The sequence below is a fragment of the Rhineura floridana genome, chromosome 20 (genome assembly GCF_030035675.1).
Source record: "Rhineura floridana isolate rRhiFlo1 chromosome 20, rRhiFlo1.hap2, whole genome shotgun sequence".
Taxonomy (NCBI): Eukaryota; Metazoa; Chordata; class Lepidosauria; order Squamata; family Rhineuridae; genus Rhineura; species Rhineura floridana.
Genome location: NC_084499.1, coordinates 21846594 through 21870116, shown reverse-complemented (window position 1 = coordinate 21870116; position 23523 = coordinate 21846594). Strand labels below are relative to the sequence as shown.

General features: G+C 50.6%; 1 protein-coding gene across 8 annotated transcripts in view; it reads left to right on the top strand.

Annotated features, from left to right (window-relative positions):
• The window catches only part of GPSM1 (G protein signaling modulator 1), an 84360-nt gene that overhangs the window by 40250 nt on the left and 20587 nt on the right, over nucleotides 1-23523 (top strand). For all 8 annotated transcript variants that reach the window (XM_061603662.1, XM_061603663.1, XM_061603659.1 and 5 more), the window contains exons 10-12: nucleotides 967-1037; nucleotides 2531-2710; nucleotides 22544-22706. In XM_061603662.1, coding sequence (XP_061459646.1) covers nucleotides 967-1037; nucleotides 2531-2710; nucleotides 22544-22706 — 414 coding nt within the window. The remainder of the gene's footprint in view (nucleotides 1-966; nucleotides 1038-2530; nucleotides 2711-22543; nucleotides 22707-23523) is intronic.

Below are 23523 nucleotides of genomic sequence, written 5' to 3'. Positions count from 1 at the left end.
TTCAAAAGCCCAGCTGGCACTGAACCAGTGGTTGATCAGGGCACAATAGTGGCTCCTTGGCAGGCACTTGGCAGCCGGTTTCATTTCTGGGTATCTTTGGTTAAGTGCTCCATTACCTCCAGGGCCTGCCTCAGGTGCACAGCAGCACCCTGGGTTCACAGGGATCCAGGTAGTGATCAGGCCTGCTTTCTCAAATCAGCATCTTTCGCTGCCCATTTCATTTAATATTTGCATTTTGCTTTTCATTTAATATCTAGACTCTGAATGCAAAAATATTGAAATGCCCATTAATGTTTTTTTAAAATAAATCAAGTGAAATTGTAAGACTGTACAGCTCCTCAAAATGTAAACAAGGTAGGCTAGGGGTGGGGAAGCTGTGGAATATTATTATTAATTATTATTAATAATGATAATTGCACTTGTTAGTCACTTGTTGCCCGAAGATCGCTAAGTTGGCTTTCAACACATTTAAAAACATAAATACATTATACCATTTATAAGGATCTTAGAAGGAGACCTCACAACCTAAGGCATGCCTGCTGGATCCGCCAGGGGGCCCATCCGGTCCCCCATCCTCTCCTCTCAGTGGCCAGCCAGATCCCCCAGCCAGAAGCTCACAAGCCGGGCCTGGGCACATCAGCAGCTCTCCCCTTCTGCTGCGGTTGCCAGCGACTGGGATTCAGGAGCCTCAACCGTGGAGGAGGAGCACGGCCACCCATGTGCTCCTGTGCACTTGGAGAGCCACTCAGAGACCCCTCTTGTTCCCTGCCCAGAGTTCTTGGGTTGTTCTGTGGGAAGAGTTTCCTGCATATCCCATCTGTCCAGCTGCCCAGCTGACTTTGCATTGTTGTGACTCAATTAATGGCCTGGGCCATTCAGTGGGTTCGCTAATGGTTTGCCGCGATTTCTGCCGAATCCCGGTGGTGGAAGGCCAGCTCACCCGCCTGTCTGCTGTTGCTTTTTCAGGGGCCAGGCCAAAGAGGACCCAGAGGAACAGCATGAACAGCCTGGAGCTCCTGAGCTTCCCTTCTGAAAAGGTAAAAGGCAGACGCTGGACACAGGAGCAGGGAAGCTGCCTCAGGCCGTGTCAGGCCAGTGGTCCATCTAGCTTAGTATTGTCTGCACTGGCTGGCAGTGGCTCCCAAGCATTTCAAGCAGGAGTCTCTCCCAGCATGGAGATGCCATTGTAGTTGAACGTGAGGCCATTTGCATGCAAAGCAGGGGAATCTATCGCTGAGCAACAGCCCTTCAGAGTTGATAAGGCTCATCTTAGCTGCCCTGCAAGATTAAGAGTTGGTAGGAAATGAACGGCTGGCTTGCTGGCCGGCTGTGTTAGCTGGGAAATGTGCAATTAGCAGATATTGCTCGCGTTGAGGGGATTAACGAACAAGAGCTTGGAGGGATTGCTGGGCCATCTTTAGGCCTCCTTTGTGAATAAGATGAAAGCTGATCATAACCCCCCCCAATTTAGTGGCCACTTGTGTCCCATTATTATTCTAGGGCTGTGCACTGTTCAGTGTATTTTGGGATCAGGAAGTCAAGAGAGCAGCCTTGACGTTATACGTGGCTGAGGCCTCCAGCTCCTTGTGTGGGCTCTCCAGAAAATGCTAGCTAATGGAAAATTAATTGCTGTGATTATTGGCTTCTCTGGGGAGCAAACTTAAGTCCAATGTGCAAGTTAAGCCCTTTTCCGAAAACGGCTTTAATACTTCTGCTGTGGATAGATTCATCCTTTTAGGATCACTGGTGCTCTCTCTCGCTCTGTCTTCCCACTTTGTTCGCAGTGTCCATCAGCCTTCAGGCAAAATACAAAATTCCACTCCCACAGAGGTGTAGTGGACCCCCTCTTCCCTATTCCATTTGGTCCCGGGCTTTGCTGGGCCCTGTGGAGATGTCTCTTGCCTCCACGTTCCCTAAAGCATGGCTGGAGAACCACTGGACCACGTGTGGAATCACAGAGGCTATCTTTTTTTCACTGGTGGCACCACTGTTGTGGAATGCCTCCCCCTGCTGAAATACAAGAGGCCCCAAGCAGTATTGGCATTCCGCCGGCTCTTGAAGACACTTCTGTTTAGGCAAGCATTCCCCTGAACTTGAACCTTCTGATCTAATTCTTTTAATTGGGCTTTTAAAAAACTGTTTTAATTGTTATGCTTTTTAACTGGCTTATTTTATTGTATATATTATGGATTTTTTTAATGATTTGATGGAATGGATGTTCTATTGTGTATTGTTATTATGTCTGGATTTTGTAATTGATTTTATACTTGCAAACCGTTTAGAAGCCATTTTCGCATATAATTGGTTCATAAATTAAATAACAATAATGGGCCACATCCAGTCTGTATCACATTCCTGTCTGGAATGGCATTCCTACCTAGAGGGACAGAAAGAGAGAAGTGGGGCAGCCCCATTCACCTCTGGGGTGCAGCCCCCCTACAGATTACCCCCAAGAGAATGCAGCTCCCCCAGGGGAACAGCCCCGCCCTTTAAGGTGTCTCAGCAATAATCTGTGTCTTGTTTTTCTCAGGACCAGAATGGAGAGAGCCCCCCCATGGGAAACCTGAACATTACTGGGAACCATTTCTTGTCTCTACCTGTCAGATCTAAGAAATACCTGAAAGACCAATCCGTTTTGGAAAGGAAGCTTCCAGAGTCCAGTGAATCCCCATTGGAAACCAGTGATGTCCGGGTCCAGGTGTCCCAACTGGTAAGAAGATGAGGGGGTATTAACGGTACCCCTCTAAAAATTCAAAGATGGCTTTTCTTCTGGGCTTCATTGCCAGTTGTGGTGAGGCAGGGATGGCCACCATCCTGGATGACTTTAAAAGAGGACTGCACAAATTCACGGGGGAGGATGATGCAATCAGTGGCTGCTAGCCACCATGGCTATGTTCTACCTTCATTGCCAGAGACAATATCCCTCTGCATGCCAGGTGGTGGGAATCGCAAGTGGCAAAGAGAGTGCTGTTGTGCTCAGGTCTGCTTGGGGCTTCTTCCCATTTGGGGCACCTGGGTGGCCACTGGGAGAACAGGAGGCTGGGCCAGATGGGCCCCCTTTGGCCTGACCCAGCCGCTGGAGGGCTCTTCCTAGGCCCTTCCTCTACTGCTTGGGATCGCAAGTGAAGAGAGGCAATGCTCTCGTGCTCAGCTCCTGCCTGCAAGCTTCCTTTTGGGGCATCTGGCTGGCCATCCTGGGAACAGGATGCCGGACTACACGGCCCACTAGGCAGATCTAGGAGGGTTCGCCTTATGTTCCTCTGTGCTGATGCCTTTATTCACGCTAGCAGCGGCTGCTCTGTTGTGTGGCCGTCTTCCTGGGCTGCTGCCTCTCCAGCGTTGTGCTTTCAGCTCTTGGTCTTACTGCTTAAATAGGCCTAATTATCCTGAATGTCAACTTGAGCGTCCTTGGAAAGAAAGGAAAGGAAATTAATAAGGCTTATAAATTAACATTCCACACACCGCACACTTCAAGAAGCAAACAAGCAAAACAGCTCCTGGCTCTGGCTTGGCAACGGTTGGCTTCCCAGCCCCAAACGAACGTGACGGACGTGCGTTCGATTGGCCACACCTTGCTGCCTGCTGGGTAAGACTCAAATGCCCCAGGGCTCCTTGTGTGCTGTAGTTCCACCGGAGTGCAGGAAAAGGGCAGAATCTCTTATCTGGGGGTGGGGTGGGGGCTTCCAGAGTAACAGCAGCCGGCTCTGCCCAGCCATTGCTCTTCTAAGGAATTGCGCCTGACTTTCCACTCTTGGGTGGGAGGAACAGGATGTATTCTGTACCTGCTGCTGCCCACTCTGTGCCACCCACACTAATGGCTCTGACATACCTGTGTGGGAGACAGACAGTTCTCAGCATACCACTTTTAACAATGAATTATGTAATTGACACAAAAAAGTTTTTTAAATTTTATTTAGAAGTTGTCACGCAATTACATTCATAACTTTTTTTAAAAGGTAGACTGAAAGATTGCCCAATAATAAACACAGTGCTAAAATGGCACCTGTTGCAAAGCAAGGCTGTTTGTTTTTGAAGATTAAAATGTAAATTTGTTTTAAAGTGCTATTTCGTTAAAGCGCTGTCACACAGTATTTAATATATAAATATATATGAGTGTGTTTCAGCACAAATTAAAGGATCACAGGAACCGGAAAGGGCGGGATGAACATGTCTTGGAGTCCCCAGGACTTCCTTCACAGTAAATGCCCCTGAACACCAGTTGCTGGCGATTGTGGGTGGGAAGAGTTGCTGTTGTGCTCAGGACCTGCTTGCTTGTGGGCTTCCCGTTGGGGCATCTGGGTGGCCACTGGGAGGACAGGAGGCTGGACTAGATGCGTCCCATCTGGCCTGATCCAGCTGCTCCTGCTCTGCTGTTCTTAGCGGCCCCACACAGATAATTCTCCCCCCCCCGACAACACCATGATTTGCAAAACTGGAATCAACCGGGTGGTGTATGAGAAACTTAACTTATAAGTTGACTTCTGCAAACTTACTTGATTGTCGAAATTCAGCTTTTCTTGGCACAGAATTTGTGGCTGCCAGTATGCAGAACGTTAAGTCTCGTAGCTGAGGGCACCTATAGCCGTTCCTGTCCATGCCCAAGGAAGGCTCCTTGTCAGGGCTGCTGTTGTTGTCGCCCGCCCATCTCTCAGGCGAGGCCATGTATAGTCAATGGAAGGAGAGAGGCTGTCTTGATGGGGGGGGGTGATGGCTTGCAGACACGCGTCCCTTGATATGTTTAGATCCTGAGCCATTTTTGAGCACGCTGTTAGCGTTAAACTGTCACTGAGACTGAGATCCTTCTGTTTTTAAAAGTCCTGTTGAGAAGAAACGGGGGAATGATGGGCAACCCTTCATTTTGCCCCCCTTGGTAGGCAAAATTACTTTTGTTCCAGTTCTGTGTTCACTACACATATAAACATGCATGTACAGCATTAACTTTGCCTACCAAGGGGTTGCTTTGGCCAATGTGTGGAGAAGGAGGTGGTCCGATCACCTCTGCTGCCCAGAGCCAAATATCCCCTCCTGAAGGCAGACAGCAGGGGGAGGGAGGGGGCTTCCTTGGAACTAGGCACCATGATGGTGGCCAAAGTTGGCATGCTCCACACTGCTCTCCCTTGCAGGAAATGCGGGTGCGGGGAGCTTTTCTGGCTACTGCTGACAGGAAGCACAAGGGAGCTGAACAATGACCAGATCGTTTGCAGGCTTAACTAAAAATGTTTGCTTTGATACTCAGGCTGGCCCAACTTCTAGGCCGCTCTTCATGTGATGGGTTCATTTGGGGAACTGACAGCCAAGAAGATGAGTTCTCCATGCCTGACTCTGGTGCAGCCTTCTGAGGCCCTGACCCAATTTTGAATAAGGCGCCTCCCTTCCCTGTCCCTCCCACCCTCTTGCACCAGCCCCTGGGACCAAGACCTGAAAGAACCTCCTGCCAATCCATCCTGCCAAGCTCTTGGGGCATCTACTTCATGCCGATCTCCAGCGAGGCTCATCCTCTCAGGTCTTCTTTGTCCTGGTTCTGGGACCTCCAATCAGACACCTTTCAGTCACGCAGGGGAGGGGATGCCTCTTCTGAAATGGCGCCCTGCTGCAAGATATGTGTGTCATTGCATAAGAAGCAAAGTATGGATGCTTTTTGCTTCTGAATGATTTTTACTTATATGCAAATTTAATCAGGCATACAGTTCATTGACTAAAGTTTCCTGTCATTGGTTGAGACCCTAACTGCAACAAGGGGCTGGTCATTAGCAAGTCATTGATGCCAAGAAATCGCCCCAGGTGATCAGATGGCTACTTGTGGAACCACCTGACCAAATAGGCAGCTTCCCCACGACAGAGGGGATTTAAAAACTTACTGGGCATCTTCAGTTCAGTGCGAGGCTGAATTAAGGGTGGCCAGTTAACCAGCTGGTACTTTAGTCTCCAGTTTGGTTGGTGAAGACCTCAGCCTTTTGCACCAATCAAGACCTAACAGGTTCAGTCCCCAGCAGCTTTCCCAGGTAGGGCTGGGAAGTATTCCGTCTGAAAACCTGCAGAGCCGCTGCCAGTCAGTGTGGACAATATTGAGCCCCCTGACTTGGTATAAGACAGCCTCCTATGTTTGCACACGGATGAGCGAGAACGATCCCAGCAAAGTGCACCCTCCCCTCCCTTGCTCGTGGCAGAGAGGAGGCCTTTGCTAGTGTTTTGTTTCAGGAGCAAAAGGGACTGTACTTTAATGGCTTGCCTAGCAGGGCTCTCTGTTTTTTAAACTTGGAACACTCTGCACAGAGGAGGTGATTTTCATCAGGACTGCAGCGCATGGAATGGGGAGGGGGATGTTTTACCTTCTCTCCCAGCCTCAGCAATTGTGGCGCAGGGGGGGGAGAAGAATTGCATTGAGCAGGGGGTTGGACTTGATGGCCTTATAGGCCCCTTCCAACTCTACTATTCTATGATTCTAAGAAGCTCCTAAGGACCATGGATGTATGAAGTTTCTCCAAAAAAAGCCCTCTCGCGCGCTCTTGTGTGTGAGTGTGTGTGTGTGTGTGTGAGAGAGAGAGAGAGAGAGAGTGAGTGAGAGAGAGAATGGATTGGCTTTCTTTCTTTTTAAAAGTTCTGCTCCCAGTCACTGACCTCTGGAGACCAGAAAGGCAGGCGAGCGTTCCACACGTCCCCTGCCTTCATGGGACTAAGGTGGGGTTGCTGCAAGATGATAAAGATTATGCCGGTTTTGCTAGTTCTCAGAAACTGTCACTTCTAAGGAGATAAATGGTCTGTAAAACCCCAAATATTTGATTTCTCTGGACATCTGGAGCTTCTCATTTCTCCCTTTGACTGTTTCTAAGGCATCCGCTTGCTGTCTCTAAACTCTTCCAGCTCCTCTCTCCCAAAGTCGCATCCAGACATTTAAAGCATATGGCTTCCCCCAAAGACTCCAGGGAACTGTACTTTCCCCCTCATAGACCTACCGTTCCCAGCACTCTTCAGTTCTCAGGGGTCTTTGGCTGGAGTCATGTGCTTTAAATGTATGGTGTGGATGTGACCTAACCCTAGATTAGTACAGTTCATCTCCCCCTCCCCACAGCCCCCTCCTGATGGCTTCAGAACATGCAGAGGGCAGACCGTGGGTACCGAAGGCGATTTTTAAAAATCAGGTCTAGAAAATATTTTCCTGTCTCCCAGCTGGAGAAATAATCAAGGGATTTGCCTACATTTCTAGATAAAGATAAATGTGGTAGCTGGGCAGCCCCAGCATAATAACTCGAGCCTGCCTTCCACCTCACTGATAATCTGGGAAATAGGAGGAATGAGGTAAGCTTTGCCAGAACTGAGCTGCTAAATCAGCTTTGAGGTTCGCCATCTCTGTGTTAGGGGGCTGTGCCCGCTTTGCAGCTGAATGGGTCTTTGCATTAATTAGGAATGGAGTCAGGCCTTCTCTTCTGGTCCTATTTCCCTGCAAGAAATGTTTTATCTTCAAATGGGTCCTCTCTTAGCTTATCTCTCTCCCCCCCTAAATCTAGGATACGGTCACCTATTAAGGGCTCAGGCAGGCCAATCCCCCCTTTTCCCACTTTTAACTTTGCAAATACATATTTTCTGCGCATTCGCTTGTCTGTGGGTGAGCCCATTTCACTGCCCTTGTCACAGGGCTATATGATGAGTCGTGGCCGAGCTAAATATAGATTCCACCCCCCATACCACTTTGCTGAGGCTTTCTTGCGCCGAAGCTTTCCATCATGGTATCTAAATCTATTGGGTCACTTGGAAACCTTTATTTCCTGCTTGTTTGCCTCCCAGGCCTTTGGCTTAATTTGCAAGGTTGCCCTTTCCATTGACAGATTCATGTGGCTCATCTCTTCCTCCTTGCTGTTGATGCTAGATGCTTCCTTGCATTGCAGGAGAGTCGCTTGCTCAGCCTGACACCAGAATAAAGATGCTCCCTTTGGGCTAGCTCTTGATATACATGCAGGGTGGCATTTTGAGGTTTTCCTTGAGGAAGAAGGGCATCATCGTCATCAAGAGCCGTTCGGTGGCGAGTGTGGTTTCTCTTTGTGGCTGTCTCTTCTTGCGGAAATGGAACCTCAACCGGGGTCACCTTTGCACAGGAGAATGATGCTTGCAAATGCCTTTCTAAGAGTGCGCTGGACTTGCTACTATTTTCGGGCAGGATTCAACCACGTACCGTCAAATTCGGGTTATGCAGTTCAGGCTTACTTTGCAGTTCTTGTGCAACAAACGCGCTCCCCCCCCCCAATCGGAAAGTGATGGGAAATGCAGTGCAAAGGCTGAGATAACACTTTGACGCATCGCCCTCTAGCCTCCCTGCAAACAAATCAGAGTGAATGTTCATTAAATGGCCAACATCATCTAATCTCCCTGTAAACAAATCGGGATGAGTGCTAAATAAAGAAGTTGTCTGGAAGTATCCTCTGTCTAGGGCTACGGATCTAATGCATTGCCAGTTTGCTGCTGGGCCCGGTTTAACAACATTGAAAGCTGCCTGAGACCCAGTGAGAACTATTGGCCCACTGAGCTCAGTATGATCTACACGGACTGGTAGCAGCTCTCTGGAATTTCATATTTGGGAGTCTCCCAACTCTGACTGGAGACTGAGCCCCCCCCCAGCTGCTTTGCCCCTTCCCTGTTAGGATGGGTGCTGATGTGGGCTGTAAAGCCTGACGTGGGTTGGGGCCATGGGTTGGAGGACTGCCCCCTCACTTGCTGGCCCATGACTCAGCCTCTGTGGGAGGAGGGCTCCTCCTCCCAGTCCCAGCAGCAGTTGCTCCTTTGTGGCATGGCGGGATGGACACCGCCCTCTTCTCTCCTGGCCGCTGCACATGGAATCGCCTCCCGCTATACGTGTCCCTCGCGCTGCATGTGGTCAAGTTGAGACACTTTTTTTTCTGGCCTGTGGAGGTGGCTGATACTGTATTTTTGCGGTTGGACTCTTGGTTTATAACGTTGTTGGCCAACTGCTACTTGCCATGGCGGCTATGCTGTCGGCCAGCTGCCGGAATCGCAAGTGGGGAGAGTTGCTGCTGCACTCTGGTCTGGCTTCTGGGCTTCTGGTCGGGGCATCTGGGTGGCCACTGTGAGAACAAGATGCTGGACTAGACGGGCCTCCTTTGGCCAGATCCTGCTGTGGGGCTTCATCCTTGTAATGTTCTCTTCATCTCTCCCTCTCCCTGTCTTTCCATTTATTTACGAGATGCAGTGATGGCTACTGGCTTCAAAGGGGCTTTCAAAGGGGTTTAGACAAATCTGTGGAGGAAATGACTACCAGTGGCTACTAGCCATGTTGGCTATGATCTACCTCCACTGACGGAGGCAGTGTGCTTCCAAATACCAGTTGCTGGAAACCACAGCGGGGGAGCGTTGCTGTTGCATTCACGTCCTCCCTGTGGGCTTCACCTAATGGGCACCCGGTTGGCCGCTGGGAGAACAGGAGGGTGGACTAGATGGGCCCCCTTGGGCGTGATCCAGTGGCTGTTGCAGGGCTCCTCTGATGTTCTTATGTCTTACAATTTTTATATCGTACTGATGTGAACAGTTGTTTACTGCCCTGGTGACCTTTTGGGTTGAACGATGGGTTAGAAATCTAAGAAATGATCATTGGAGGCTATTAGAAAAAAGGGAGATTGAGGATGCTAGCAGGACTGAGGTGACGGGCCCCTCAGGTCTGTTGTTTGAGTATCACCCTTTAAGCACTTAGCAAGTGGCAATAAACCAGGTGCTGGAAGACAGGCCAGGAACCAGAACTCAAGGAAGACTTGGCATTTGCGCCTTGCGCTGTGGCTGTGTCCACTTTGGGCAAGTGGCTCTTCCATCCCTGCCTCGCTTTTCGCCCACTGTTGGAGGCTCAGAAGCGTGCCACAGTTTGGCTCCTGAGGAGTTTCTAGTTTGCTGAAGGGTGTTATAATCTGCCAGTGTTCATATTGACTCCCAGGCAAGGAGGCGGCTGATGGGGGGGGATGGGGGGGATCAGACTGTTTGGGGTTCACCTCAGTTTCATGTGTTTGCCCCTAAGTTTCTTCCTTCCCATTTCCACATTCCTCTGCAATTTTTTTTGAAAAAAGAATCCATACAAAAATGCCTAAAAAGCACTTAAATACATGTTTTTAAAATGAAATGCTTTTAAATACTTAAATGGTATTTTATAACATAAATACATATTTTGTGTCCACATACACATTTCTAAGCAAATTTTGTCCTAAAATAGGTGGGTGGGGAGGACTCTGGTCTCCTGCTTGTTCTTGTTGTCATGTGCCTTCAAGTCGATCCCGACTTATGGCGACCCTATGAATCAGCGACCTCCAACAGCATCTGTCATGAACCACACTGTTCAGATCTTGTAAGTTCAGGTCTGTGGCTTCCTTCATGGAATCAATCCATCTCTTGTTTGGCCTTCCTCTTTTTCTACTGTTTTTCCCAGCATTAGTGTCTTTTCTAGTGAATCATGTCTTCTCATGATGTGTCCAAAGTATAACTTCAGTTTCATAATTTTAGCTTCTAGTGACAGTTCTGGTTTAGTTTGTTCTAACACCCAATTATTTGTCTTTTTCACAGTTCATGGTATGCACAAAGCTCTCTTCCAGCACCACATTTCAAATGAGTTGATATTTCTTTTATCCGCCTTTTTCCTGCTTGTTAGCGACCCCTTTCCCCTCCGGATCTGGGCTCTTGCTCACTGCTATTATTAATTCTCCCCAAAGTAATCAATTCCAACTAATCTAAAAAAGATTCCTTCTCGCGTGTGCGGAAGGAGCTTGGTCTCTGAAAACGCTGGCCAGCCCCAGAGGAGGAGGAGGTGGTGGGGCAACTTTGGCTTTTCCCAAGGAAGGAGAGGTGCTGTAGGGAGTGGCTTCGCACTTCCTCTCCGTCCCCCTCGCCTTTCATTTGGGGAGGGGGTCCCCGGGGTCCCACAGCTCTCTTCCCAGGGAGTTATGCCAAGCGCTGGAGGTGTCCCGGGGTTTTAGGGAGAGGATGGATCCTCCTGGTGACCAGCCTGCCGGAGGCTCCGAAACGGGACTCGGCCAGCTGGATGGAGCCCGGGTCCTTCTGCGTGCGGGGCAGATGTTCCGCCAGAGCCGTCGCCCTTTGGCCTGGCGTGTGCCCCTCTCCCCTCCCGCTTCCAAGCAGCCGACATTCCCCTTTGCTTGGAGTGGGGGAGGGGGGAGGTTCTCCTGCTGCGTGGGTCGCCCTGAGACTTTAGCAGCAGCGGTCAAAAGCGGCCAATGAACGCGACTAGTGCAAGACTGGGAGCCGCCGGCCCCGTTTTCGACCGTCGGGGGGCAGCGGGAGTGATTTGGGCCCCGGGGGGGGGGAGTGTGCCTGGAGGCTAAGAGGTGAGAGAATCCCAGACGTCTCCCCCGCCCCGGGCTATTGAGAGTTTTTGGGGGGATCGATCTGCCTGGGCGGGCGCACGTGTTTGCCAGGCTGCTCGCGCGCGGGGGCGGCGTTTGCGCTCCTCCAAGACGGGGCGGGCGCCGCTGCGGCTCCAAGGCACCGACCGGCGCAGCGGCTCTTCCCCGGGCTACGCGGAGCGGAGCGTCTCAGCCTATTCCAGCCGGGCGAAGCGCAGAGGACGCGGGACGAGGACGGCGGCGCTGCAGGTGCTGGTGCTGGTGCTGCGGCTGACCTGGAGGAGCCGGGATGCCGGAGCTGCCGCCATCCCGGAGCGGGAGGAGAAGGAGGCCGAGGAAGGGGAGAAGCGCCGCCTGAGCCCGGGAGCCGCTTCTGCCCTGCCCTGCCCGGAGGCCCCCAGGTGCGTCGCCTTCTGCCCGGAGGTCGACCCGGCTGGGGAGGGGAGAGGAGGGGGTTGCAGCTCGCCCCTCAAGAGCCCCGGACCCTTGTAAAGTTTGCCAGACTCCCGGCGCGCCCCCCGCCTCCTCCCACTCCCCCCAGCCTGGACTTGGCTACTGGACCCCCCCGCCGCTTCTTTGCCCACCTTGCAAGGGAAGGGCCGGTGCTGGCAGGGAAGGCCTGGGCTCTGGGGGGGTGTTACGGGGTGCTTGCAGACCCCCCCCTTATCTGTGTCCAAGGCGAGGCGGTCCCTCGTGGGGGGAGGGGGATTCTTCCCGTCCCTGTTAAGCTGCTGGCAGCAGCCTCGCGGCGACGTGCAGCAACCCCCGCCCGGAAAGAGTCGTGTCCAGCCCCCTCCCCTTGCGACTCGCCCTTTGGGGCGCTGCTTTCTGCTTCTCCAGCGCCCTGCGGCGTTTTTCCTCTCCAGGCCCTCAAGTGGAAGGAGGGTCGCCCTTCCCTTCGAGGGGGGTTCCGAGCCTCAAGGGCGAGCAGAGTTGGACTTGCTGGCATGGACCCCCCCCCCAAGGGAGCGCTGTCTTCTCCCAGGACGAGCGCCCTCAAGTCCTGGCCTGTGCCTAACCCTGGCCAGGGTTTAGGGCAGGCTTGGCCAACCTGGCGCCGTCCAGATGTTTGGGGCTGCGACTGGAATCGGCCCAGCCAGCACAGCTGTATGGTCCTGGGCAGTTGTAGTCCAAAGCAGGTGATGGCACCAGGTTGCTGAAGGGTTGTGGCTTGTGGCTCGGAAGAGGTCAGCTCAGAGCCAGCCAAGTGGGTGAAAATGGGAGCCGTCCTTTGGACTTCCGTGGGTGGTGGCCCCTCAGTGTGTCTGGTTGCCAGCCAGCCAGGTGGATGGGGAGTTTTGCTTGTCTGCTCCAAAAAAGCTCAGAGCGGCATGTCAGGTTCTGCTTTCCACCCCACCATTTTGTCATTACAACAGCACTGTGAGGTAGGTTAGGCACAGAAATAGTGACTGGCCCAAAGCCACCAGGTCAGCTTTATGTCCTGTACATCTCTGCCCCCCCGTGGCTTAAATGGGGGGGGGGTTCAGTGCCCATGCCACAGCAGCTCACAAGAGCCACGAAGCTGCCTTTGACAGAGTCAAACAAATTAGTCCATCTAGCTCAGCATTACCTACACTAGCTGGCAGCAGCTCCCAGTGTTTCAGGCTGGAGACGTTCCCAGTCCCATGTGGATATGCCACAGATCGAAGGAGGGATCATCTCTGTGTGAAGCATCCAGCCCTTCTAAATCACCCCTCTCTCCCTCACTCATACCCATCTGATTTGGCCCATTTCCAACTCAGGGGTTCCCAAACTGTGGTTCGTGGACCATCAGTGATCCAAAGAGCTTCACTGAGGTGGTCTACGGCATGACTGTGGATTTGTGGCTGAAGACAGGAGATAGCGTATATCCATTGCATTAAATATTCATACAGAGTTTTAATTGTATTTTCATTGCCGCTTTTATTTCTTGTTTTTATTTCTTATTTTATTTATTTATTAGAGTTAGAATTCTGTAGATGCATTTACAGAGCTTGGAAGAGAGTGTTGGGTCTCAGTGGCAAGTTTGACTCCGAGGACATTGCTGAATTTTGGATCTGGTTTAATTTTAATTTTGGTGCATACAGGCGCCCATCTCCGTGGGGTCCTTTATTTTGTTCCAGTCGTGTCATTTGGAGAACTTTTAGAGGACTGCTTGAAGTCGGACTGAATCATTCTAGAGTCTTTCAGATTCTCGCATTAACAGGAAGGAAGGGCTGATTCTTTGTCTTCCTAGAAGAACCAAAGCAATGTTAGCCCAAGGTTTACATTCAGCCACTTGTGTTGAGGTTTTTTCCCTCATGGTTTCTGCACCATAAGGTGGGGAACTAACTTTAAAATGTTGTGGAGGCAGCAGGAGACTATGTGGGGAGAACTTGCTGCCAGGAAGGGTATTTATAACCAGCAGGTGATGTCTCTGGAGGAGGGAATCTGTATATGCAAGAAAGCAGTTTAACTATCTGTGGTATGTGAAATTTATCAGGGCTGGCAGGGAAATGCCCAGACTGAAGTTTTGCTAAATTTCAAGAGGCTTCTCTTGTTTTGTTTTTTCCTCTTCAAATGAGATTGTGAAAGCCGGCTATTTTATTTCATCTTATTACTAAGGATTGTTTGGGTTCCCATTTTTTATTTTTTGCAAAGGGGAGACTTCATGCAACATTTACTTAGCAAAAACATATTTTGCATTGTTTTAAAAACCAAGGCATATTTCATCTTCAGGGTTAAGAAGATGCTAGGGGGGGAAAACTGTCCTGCATTCAGTTATCAACTGTTCAAAATGAGACTTGCCGCCCAGTGAAATGGCAAGTTGTGTTCCAGCAGGGCTTCTGTGCGGAGGGATGGTACCAAGGGTTGGTACAATCAAGAATCTGGCAAGGGCTCACACCCCAGCAGGGGGCCAGGAGCCCCACTTTTTATGCTGCTGTGAGGAGGCAGACTGTGCGTGTGTTTGCATGCATCTTCTTTAGAGACCAGATGCATTCATCTGCCCTTCACATGACTTAACTTCTAGAAACCCTGGGGAGGGAGCTGGACCCTGAAGATAGTGGCGCTAGCAAATCACACTGACATTTCAGTGAAGTATTCTAAACCAGACAAAAGGCTGCATGCCCACCATACATTTAAAGCACATGGCTTTCCCCAAAGAATCCTGGGAACTGCAATTTTTCCATCCCAGAGACACAAACTACAGTTCTCAGTATTCTTGTCCTTCACATGTGATTAAAATGTATGATGTGTAAGCAGGCAAAAATAGGGAGGGGTCTAAGGTAATTGGGGGTAATTTGCAGCATACACAGTAGAATTGTGTGCAAACTTTTGCTCAACACACAGCACAACTGTGTTTTCTGTGATTAAGAAGAAGAGAGGTGATGGTGGCCAGTGGCTACAGCTTAATGTGTGGCATAATGTGCTGGGTTATGTGACTGCTGCTAGTGATTTAGGAGTTTGGGGGGGGTTGCCAGCAAATCTCCCCATCAACGCTATTCCAAAGGTCCAAACTAGAAGCACCGCATGTGGGGGCAGAAGGGGTCTTCTATAGAGGCGCTGCTTTGTTCCTCTGCCGCTGTAGGAGGATTGTTCAAAGAGGGCATAGAAGACAGGGCCTTCTGGATGGTGGCTCCATAGAGAGAATATTTGAAATACAGTGCTTGCAGCTGCTACTGCTTTCTGCCTTTATTTCATTGTGATTTTATATTTGAACTCTACTCTTTGGAGTGGAATTGCCTTTACAGTAGGATTTTTACATTAATTGTGCGGCTCCTCAGGCTGGAGTTTATTTGTGAGACGCAGAATGCTTCTGAATACCAGCTGGTGGCAACCGCAGGAGGGGAGAGCGCTGCTGTTGTGCTGAGATCCTGCTTGCTGGCTCCCCGTTGGGGCATCTGGCTGGCTACTGTGAGAACAGGATGCTGGACTAAATGAGGCATTGATCAGACACAACAGAGCTCTTCATAGGTTCTATATGATATGTCCAGTGTTTTGATTGTGGGCTTCCCACAATGGGCATCTGGCTGGCCACTGTGAGAACAGGATCCAGGACTAGATGGGGGGCCCTTTGGCCTAGTCCAGCTGCAGGGCACTTCTGATGTTCTATAATTATCAAAAATAATTAGATAAGTAAGAGGATCTCCCACTTTCTCAGGGTCTGGCTCCCCCCCCCCCAACAGGCAGACATTTATTTTATGTTTACTGGTTGACATTTTCAGCCAGCCTTCCTGAGCCTGGTCCCCTCCAGATGTTTTGGACTACAAATCGCATCATCCCCAAGCAGCACTGCCATGTGGTGCTGAGCTGATGGGAGTTGTAGTTGAAATCATTTGGAGGGCGCCAGGCTGGCCAAGGCCGTTTTAGGCCACAGCACATTCCAAGAGCTAGGAGGGAGCACAGCACTCTTTGACGCAAAAACAGTCTCTGAGAGAGAAACAAAGACAGCCCCTCCAGGAATCTGGGCTGCAGAGGAGGTGTGGAAAATATGCAGGCTTGGAATTCTTTTCTCCTGGCTGAAGAAAGAATAATGAAAGACAGTTGGCATTTGTGAGCAAAGGAGTGCCCTGCTCAGCTTGTGGGGGGAGGCTGGCCAAGGCAGTGGGTGGTTGGCCAGTCAGCTGCCCAGGCTAGTGATGACTATCAGTCTACAGATCACACAAGAGGCTTCTTGCAGCTTGCTCTGAACAGTGAGCCCAGTGAGAAATAAGGGCTAGACGGCTGGTGCATTTCTTTGGCGTATTCATCCCCCGTGTTGTTATGAAGGTGCTTTAAAACTATATCTGTTTGCATGAAATGACATTTGCAAGCAAGCATTTTTTTTGGATTTTGTTTGTGAGAAGAAAGCAGGATAGTGGGGGCAGGCTGGTGTTGCTCCGGACAGAGAGAAGTTCCAGTTTTACATCAGTGAAGTTTGCTCTTGAGCGGCTCTTGTGGGGCAGGCCTTGTCCATGTTGTTTTAATTCAGGCAGTGGAGGCTGGAGGCTCTGTGTAGTCCGCTCTGGGTTTTAATCTGAACTTGCAAGGAGCTCTCCACGGTGCTTCAGGCGCCCTCTCTGTTGTCTTTTCTGTGCCTCCTGAAGACCTTCCTCTTTCAACAAGCCTTTTCAGTAGAGATCTTATCCTAGTCTACATCTTTGTGTTGGAACAGCTCTTAAGGTTGTTTTTTTCAAGATGTTGTAAAGATTCATTTGTAAAGATGTTTTGTTTTCAATATGTTTTTAGTGGTTTTGTTTTCCTCCCTGGGCTCCTTCTGGGTGGAAGTGTGGGATATTAATTTAATAATCAGAATAAGAACAGAGTCTCCAACTGCCACTGAATGCAAGGATAGGGAACCTCAAGCCCCCAGGGCCAAATGTGGCTGCCCAGGCCACTTCCTTTCTCTTCAGGCCTCCCCAGCCCTGCCCTGAGCTCTCCGTGGGTGCTATTGCCTGGCTCTAGTGAGTCCTTCAGCTGTGAGGATGCCTCTTGCTGGCGAGAGGGTAGAAAACTCTGACTGCCTGGCTGGAATGTGGCCTGCTGTACAAATGTAACGGTCACGATCATTGGCGCTGCCTCTTTTGCCTCTGGCCCCTTCCACCCCAGGTGTGGCCCCCAGAAGGTTCCCTATGAGGAAATGTGGGCCTCAGGATGGAAAAGGTTCCCTGCTCCTGTTTTTAGAGAGGCAGTAAGCAGGTTGGCTGCGGGCAGGGCCAGCACAAGGCATGCCTGGACTCTTGGGCACCAGCCTGCCCCATGCCCCCTTGGTGCCATAGCCCAACCCCTCCATATCAGCGGTGCAGGGCTAATAAACCCACCTGCATGTCTCACCTACCTTTCTTGTCCCTGTAAATGACATGCGCACTGTGTGAGCATGCCTGCCATCAACCAAGATGGCGGCAGGGGTGTGAACCCCTTAGGGAAGCCTCTGCTGCCATCTTGGTTGATGGCAGGCATGCACACTGCCTTCACAGGGATGAGACAGGTAGGTGGGGCATGTGTGCGAGCTCATTGAGGCCCACACTGACTGTATGGGGGGGTCCTGGGAGCTCTCTCTCAGTGATCAGTGGCAGGGTTGGGAGCCGCTGCTGCAGATCACAGAACGGCAGGGCTACCCTCCCACCCGAAGGAGGGGCCCCTCTTGGCCGCAGGAGCCCTCAGCCAGGGCCCGACCTGGCTGCTCCCTGATGCCGGCCCTGGCCATGTGTGACAAGTTTGTCATCCTCCTCAGTGCCGATTTCTAACCATTGTAATGAGGGAGGGGGAATAGACTTTTCTATGTATATGTTCAAGGTACATTGAGTCTCCTTGAGCGCCGCCCACTAAGTACATTCTGCATTACGAAATAAAGTCTGTGGCTGATTCAGGACACACACAAGAATGTTCTTCACACCAGTGCACATGGAATTCGTTCCCACAGGAGGCAATGATGGCCAGCAACTTGGATGGCTTTAAAAGAGGGGTAGACAAATCCACAGACGATAAGGTTATGAGTGGCTAACTAGCTTCTCTGTCAGAGACAGTGTGCCTTTGAATACCAGTTGCTGGGAATGCTCAGTCCTGCTTTCCATTGATCCAGCAGAGCTATTGTGACAGCAATACCTCTGTGCCCAGGGGAAGTCTACCTCGGGAGAGTTGCTGTTGCCCTCAGGTCCTGCTTGCATGCTTCGCATTGGGGCCTCAGGTTGGCCACTGTGAGGACAGGATGCTGGACTGGATGGGCCCCTTTGGCCTGAGCCAGCAGCCAGGCTCTTCACAGGTCCTTAATATAAAATCTGACACAGTTATAGCAGGGTTACCTCACTAAATCAAGTCAAGACACGAAGGGGCCCTTTCCCAAATACCTTCGTTTTATGCCATAAGCTATATGGTTGACTCCAATGACATTTTGTATGGAAATGTGTCCTAACAAGTAAGATAAAAAATCTGACAGTACTTAGAGAGGGGAATTCTCCCCCCCCCCCGCAGTCAGACACCCATTTCACATAGAAGACCCTTTACCTACCTCATCAAGTCCTTGGTTCAGCCCTCTGCTATTTGTGTGCAGAAATGGTTTTGGACTCCTAAGGACTGGGGTGGTTTGAAGGGCCTTCCCCAAATCAGACGCCCTCAAAGGCAGCCCCCTCCTTACTTTCAATATTCATACGAGGTTTCATGGCTGACTCCGGTTTAGGGTTGCCAAATGCTTGTCACACAAAATGTATTTGTTCAGTTAATGATGCTAAATATTTGGGGAAATACCTTATGCAATATTGAAAGTTTTCATTTTCCACAAAGGTGCACCTTTTCCCTTTCGATGACCTTTTTCTTGTTTTCATTCAAAATATACAGAGGCAACGAAATCAAGCAAACAGGTTTTTTTACTTGTTAATACTAGCAGTGAACCGTCCAGGTGACGTGTGCTAATAGTAAGCGTAATTATTTCTGCTGAGCTGCCAAATTGGAACCTTTCCCCCCTCCTTCCTTAAGGTGAGGGTGCCACGACTGCAGCAAGTCCTCTCAGGCTATTCTCTGAAAACTGTGGAGATCTCACGCCCTCCCCACAAGAGCTTTGCAAAATGCAAACTCACCATGGAAGAGGTGGCAGTTGTCAGAATTTTTATTTTTTAATTTTTAATACACTGCCAGTGGTAAGTTTTGAAGTGCAGGAGCTCACTATGACAGCCCCCAAAGTTGCTGCCATCCCCCCCCCACATGCACACCCCAAGGAGGGTCCAAAAACGCAGGCAGCTGCGTTGCTCTGTTATACTTATGTTGTGTGATTATGGGATATAAACACACCCTTTAATGTTTTAATTATGGGTATCTTTAACGCAACGATGGAATTGTTTTATTGTGTATTTTAATGATGTCTGGATTTTGTAATTGATTTTATACTTGTAAACCACTGAGAAGCCATTTTGGCATGTAAGCAATATGCAATCATAGTAATAATAATTAATAATACAGAAGCTGACCAGGCTGCGGGCTGAATCTTACTTCAGTGCTGGCTATGAGGTGCCATCTTCCACCAGCCACCCATGTGGCGCCCACAATGCTGTCCTCCTCCAACACTGCCTGGCAGCCACTGCCTCCCCCCTCAGCATCTGCTGCCTGAGGCTGCTGCCTCCCTTTGCCTCCTAGCAGGGCCATCACGGTGCTTTTGTGGGATCTGGAGAATTGTCTTGTATTAGCAGATGGCCACCCCACCCCCCATTGGTTGGGGAGGAGGTGAAAATTCTGTTTTCTCCTTTTAATTCCATTCCTGATCAGCTTTCAGGCAGCTCAGGGACAGATCGCTCCACCGGGCTGCTAATTTTGATGCTGCCCTAAATAGAAGCGCTCTCTCGCTCTCTCTCTGTGTGTGTGTGTGTGTGTGTGTTCAGCTTTGCTAGGGAAAGATGCATTATTTCCCTCGTTTACCAAACCACATTATTAACCCCACCCCTGCCATCAAGGAGTTCTCTGGCTGCTGGGAAAAGTCTTGGATCTGTTAAGGAGGGCCAGAGTAGCTCAGTAGTTCAGTCCCCAATGGCATCTCCAGGTGGAACTGGGATTGTCCCGGCTGAAACCCTGCAGTTGCTGCCGCGCAGCACAGACAGCGGTGAGCTCAATGGGCCAGCAGCCTGACTTGGTTTAAGGCGGCTTCTGTGTTCTATTTAGGAAGGACCAAAACTCAGTGGCAGAGCCCCTGCTTGGCATGCAGACGGTCCCAGGTTCAATCCCCGGTGGCATCTCCAAGTACAGCTGGGAGAGACTCCCTGTCTGAACCTCTGGAGAGCAGCTGCTACCAGCCCGTGTAGACAATACTGAGCTGAATGGACCAAGGATCTAATTCAGTGTAGGCCAGCTTCCTCAGTGCCTGCTTCCTTCCCACCCCCGGCACAGAGGAAGTTGGAGAAATCGTCAAGCAGAGACTGGGTTCGTCTTCCCTTTCCTTTGATGAGGTTCCTACTTCACATCAGTTTTTTAAAAAAATTCTTTGCAAGATTTGTTTGTATGCCTAATGAAAAGCTAACGGCTGCATTTTAGCTGGCTGAAGATTTTTGGTTAAAAGCTCGGTGTGTTTTTCCAAGTTGAACCTAGGCAGTCAGAAGCAAATATCCCCGAGTTCAGTGCTGCTCGTTTGTAGATAACTCTGCATGGAATTGCAGCCATGCTGGTCTCAGTAAAATTGGTACTTGCGCTGTTTGCTGCTGCTCTTGTGGGGTGGAGGAGGTGTGGGTTTTTTTGTGGGGGGTCATGATGAGCAATGGCACTTCAACACTTAACACTCCACCAGCTGTCCTTGGAAGATGCTTGCCTGTGCTCACCTTGGCCGGGTGGGAGTGTGTGAGAGGCAATCCTGCCCCCTTCCCGTGAAGTGCATCCTCTTCGTAGGGAAAGAGGGGCCGGGCTGGCTAAGAATAATTCTGCTGTCTGGCAAAAGGTGCTCATTTGGTGCTCCCCTTCACATCACCCCGGAGAGCTGTAATTTAGTGGGATTGTGCAGCTGTGCTGTTGGCATGTGCAGCCATTTTTATCCAGGGAGCTGAAAGCCCACGGACGCCGCGTGCGTGTGTGTGTGCATTGCAAACTCTTTTGTTTTGCTTTTTGCTCCAACGCATCACAGATGTAGCAGCAGTTGTAAAGCACAGGAAAGGAGGGAAATGAGAATTGTGTGAGCTTCACAACTGAAACAATACACCTGGCTGGCCAAAGGGGACCATTAACTGCAAGATGGTCAGCTCCAGGGGCTAAAGTTACCCAGAGATCCTCAAACATCGAAGAGAGTGAGCTGAATAGCGTCCCCGCCCCCATTCAAATCTCATTCACAGGTTGGTTACTTAAGCAAGCCCCCCCCTCGGCCTCGCATCTACAGTATGACCTACCTTGCAGGGTTGCAGGCGGTGGTCTATGTGCAGAGCCTAGTTCTGGTTTTGCCCAATAAACTTGACTGCCTACTTTAAATGCAGGCAAAAAAAGGGCTCTATTAATGTCAGGCAGAATTATTGGGACTCTTCGGCTGTATTGCTTGAGGCGGGAAAATAGGAGCATATTACAGGAACCTGCCTTCTACCAAGTCAGGCCCGTGGTCCATCTCTCTCAGTGTTGCCCACACTGACTGGCAGCAGTGGCTCTCCAGGGTCTCAGACAGGGGTCTCTCCCAGTCCTGCCTGGAGTCGCCATTGGGGATTGAGCCTGGGGCCTTCTTCATGCAAAGCAGGTGCTCTCCCACTGAGTTACAGCCCTTCCCCTAAAACTAGATTCTAGTCCTCATAGGTCTGAATAAAGGGCTGAATTACAACAGAAGAGAGGAAGCTCCCTTCTGGCTCAGTGTTGTCTGCACTGACTGACAGCTGGGGTTTCAGACAGAAGGCTTTCCCCAGTCCTACCTGAACCTGGGACCTTCTGCATGCAAAGCAGGTCCTCTGCCCCTGAGCCAAGGCGCTTCCCTCTAAAATCTTCAAACACATCTCAGGTTTTTCTTCAGGCAAGATTTGCCTGGAACTTCCCCGGCTTCCTCTGCAGGGGTGGAGTGTGGAGCGAGGGGTGTTCCCCACAGGGATCTAGTGGGCAGGCTGGTATGTGTTGCAGTTAAGTGGAGGGGAGGTTAATGCAGAGCAGAGCATCAGAGAAGTCAGAGACCAACATGCCGGCAAGGTGGGATGGGATCTTCATGTCCTAAAGGAAACTAGGACTTCTGCAGAGAGAGACACACACCCCAGCACCCTTCAGTGGCTCCAGAAGTGGGGACCAGGCACCCACTCTTTCCAGTTTTTATCACCAAATCTATTTTTAAAGCAATAATTTGTTTGCCCCTAAAACCAGCTGCTGCTTTATGCTGTTGTAGGAAATATTTGATAAGTTAGTGAGCGGCTGTACTTTTAACGAGAACACATTTAAAAGCATCAGCTAAAAAATAGGTTGATGCTGTCGAAGTAATGCGAAAGTGGCAGGCAGGCAGTCTGTTAAAAGTTAAAACTGGGCAGCCGAAGGCTCCCACCGCCCCCCTGTCTGTGCAAAGGGACTTTTTAAAGACCCCTTTATGGCGGGCAATTGTTTAAGTAATTAGTCAAACTGACTCCCTGAGCAGCTCTTTGGAACACTGGGGCCTGGAAATTAGGACTCAATGCAAGGTGCTTCACGCTCCCATTTTGAAAAGAATGTTGGAATTGGGGGGGGGGAGAGTGGGAAGCGCTACACAGTCCAACTCTGATTTTATTTTCTTTAATTCCAATAGAAAATCATGAATGGAAAACGCTAATTGCTATTATCCCTGTTGTTATTTGCAGAAAATCAAGCAGGCCCCTTCAGAGGAGTGCTTCTTTGACCTACTGAGCAAATTCCAGAGCAACCGAATGGATGACCAACGCTGTCCTTTGGAAGAGGGCCAGAAGGGGGCGGAGGAGGACGCCAGGACCTCTGAGCCAGTCCCTACCCTGGGGGAGAGGGTCTGTAAGTACGCTTGCCGAGCTGCGCCTGGGCAGTACTGGCTACATCTTTTAAGGTGCTGTGCAGCTGTACAATGGTGGGCAGGGCGTGGTGGAGGCACCTCCGGTCCAGGGGCCAAAACTGGCCCTCCAGGGAAGGGGAGGAGCCATCATAGTTCAGTGGCAGAGCCCCTGCTTGGTATGCAGAAGGCCCCTGGTTCAACCCCCAGTGGAACCTCCAGGGAGGGCTGGGAGACCTCCTGCCTGAAACCCTGGAGAGCCACTGCTGCCAGCCAGTGTGGACCTAGATAGACCAATGGTTGGACTTGGTATGAGGCAGGTTCCTATATTCCGTGTCTCTCTGCCTGGCTCTGCCTCCTCTCCCCAGGCCCTGGCTGGCACTAGCCCCTTCCTGCACCCTCCTGCAGTGCTTCTGCCTGCCTTGAGCTGTGATAATACCCCTTGCTTGCCTAGACGGGGGAGTGGGTGTGCAAAAGCCCCTCACCAGCATGCAGCTGGAATTTGCCTGCTGTCCAAATGTTCAGAGGCACAGCTGCTGCTCCACCCACTTTTGCCTCTGGCCCCCGCCCCATCCATGTGGATCCCCCCCCCCCGGCCCTCAGTCTGGAAAAAGTTTTCCACCCCTTGCTGTAAAATAACACGAGGGGGAATCAGGCCCTATCAGGCAGCTCGAACGGCCATGATGGGGGGACCCCCTTGGGTGTTGCAGACCCCATCCATGTGGTTGTTAGGGGCCAGGAAAGAGTTTGCAGCCCACATAGCCATTGGCCTAGTGGGAGAAAAGCATCTACCAGACATAGAAAATGTTTCCCATCCCATCC